The sequence below is a fragment of the Myotis brandtii genome, unplaced genomic scaffold (assembly GCF_000412655.1).
Source record: "Myotis brandtii unplaced genomic scaffold, ASM41265v1 scaffold236, whole genome shotgun sequence".
In the NCBI taxonomy this organism is placed as follows: Eukaryota; Metazoa; Chordata; class Mammalia; order Chiroptera; family Vespertilionidae; genus Myotis; species Myotis brandtii.
Genome location: NW_005358901.1, coordinates 1,274,306 through 1,276,055, shown reverse-complemented (window position 1 = coordinate 1,276,055; position 1,750 = coordinate 1,274,306). Strand labels below are relative to the sequence as shown.

The 1,750-nt window shown below is 52.9% G+C and overlaps 1 protein-coding gene across 1 annotated transcript; it reads right to left on the bottom strand.

Moving 5' to 3' along the window:
• Positions 1-6: 6 nt before the first annotated feature.
• Positions 7-495, bottom strand: LOC106726173 (calponin-2-like). The gene has a single exon (XM_014540100.1). It carries the CDS (start codon positions 458-460, stop codon positions 191-193), a length of 270 nt encoding a protein of 89 aa, XP_014395586.1. The 5' UTR covers positions 461-495; the 3' UTR covers positions 7-190.
• Positions 496-1,750: the final 1,255 nt, after the last annotated feature.

Here is a 1,750-nt window from a genome sequence, read left to right as displayed (position 1 = left end):
TGGCCCTAAGCCTGCTGGGAAATTTGCTACCTGGGTGTGCCCTAGCAGGGACCCCCACCCTATATGCATTTGGATCTGGCTTTCACAGACCCTCAACTTAAACACATAGAAAAACAAGATGAAAACGTAGAAAACCCCCAAATTCCCGATGGGACGATGGCGTGAGGAGACACTCTGCAAGGATGGGGCCTCAGTAGCCCGCCTCCTCTTGGTAGTACGGAGGGTACTCCGGGGCCTTCCCTGGGCTTGGGCAGTCGCCAACTGACCCTGGAGCCCCGTCAGCCATTGGGCCTTGTGGGCAGTACTTGGGGTCGTATATCTGCCGGCCCAGGCCAAAGACCTGGCCGCTCTGGTTGGCACCCTGTGTGTAGCCCATCTGCAGAGACATGGAGGAATTGTCACACTTGTCGGTCCCCAGCTTGGTGTCATAGATGTGCCGCCGGGTCCCAGGAGCCGTCATGCCCACCTGGAGAGGGAAGAGAGAGCATCAGGACGGGAGGGACGAGGTTTCCAAAATTTCCACCCCATCTCCCATCTCCCTTTACAGTCACAGGACGCACTCCTCTGCGCCCTTCCAAGCCCTGCTCAGACACCCTCCGTTCTGACCCTGCTGAGATGATTCATTACCAGTGACCCCCCACTTTGGAACCAGGGGTGTTTGGGTCCAGCTCTCCCTGCCAGTCAGGAAGCTTCCTAGTCGCAGTTGGGGCTTTGCAGATGAATAGGAGTTTGTCGTCAGGGAGAGAACTCCAGGTAGAGTGAATGCACAAGCAAAGGCCTGGAGGTTGGATGCTGGCGCACTGGGTGGAGCCCCAACTCTCAGTGTGTGTGTGTGTGGGGGGGGGGAGTTGTGATGGAGGTGGCGGTTTGGCTTGAGTTCCCACCTCCTTTCAAAACCAGGCAGGAGGTCCAGCCTCTTCCCCTATCCCAGGTCCTAGCCCTCAAATCATTTTTCAACCCAGACTGATCTGTGCCCTTGGCCTCAGCTTCTTGTCCCAAGCTGTGAGGACCAGCTATCTGTCCCATTGTCCCACCCCCCAGGCCCCTCAGGACCCCAGAAAGTGTCCAAGCCAACACCTCCTGACTGCTAACTATCCCAGCACTTTTTTTTTTCTTCCAGCACCTTCTTTTCCTTTTATTTTTCCCCTCTACCCTTCAGCTCAGGGCTCAACTCTTCCTGGCTAAGTTGGGCTCTTTGGGGCTACGGTCACCCGTTGGGGACTAGCTATACCTCTTCAGGCCTCTCAACTCCTTGGGGATATAGTAGGCTCTTAGGGGCTAGGCCAGTGATGGTGAACCTTTTGAGCTCGGCGTGTCAGCATTTTGAAAAACCCTAACTTAACTCTGGTGCCGTGTCACATATAGAAATTTTTTGATATTTGCAACCATAGTAAAACAAAGATTTATATTTTTGATATTTATTTTATATATTTAAATGCCATTTAACAAAGAAAAATCAACCAAAAAAATGAGTTCGCGTGTCATAGGTTCGCCATCACTGGGCTAGGCTCTGCCCTTCAGGACCTGGCTCCGCCTTCCGGACTAAGCTGGGCTCTTTGAGCAGAGGCTCGGCTCTTAGGAACTCGGGCGGGGTCATCCCTTCCAGACTATCTTCAGCTCTTAGGGCAGCGGTTCTCAACCTGTGGGTTGCGACCCCTTTGGGGGTCGAACAACCCTTTCACAGGGGTCGCCTAAGACCATCAGAAAACACATACATAATTACATATTGTTTTTGTGATTAATCACTATG

Coding starts and splice junctions, on each gene's coding strand:
- LOC106726173 (XM_014540100.1), bottom strand. CDS start 460: ATGACGGCTCCTGGGACCCGGCGGCACATCTATGACACCAAGCTGGGG.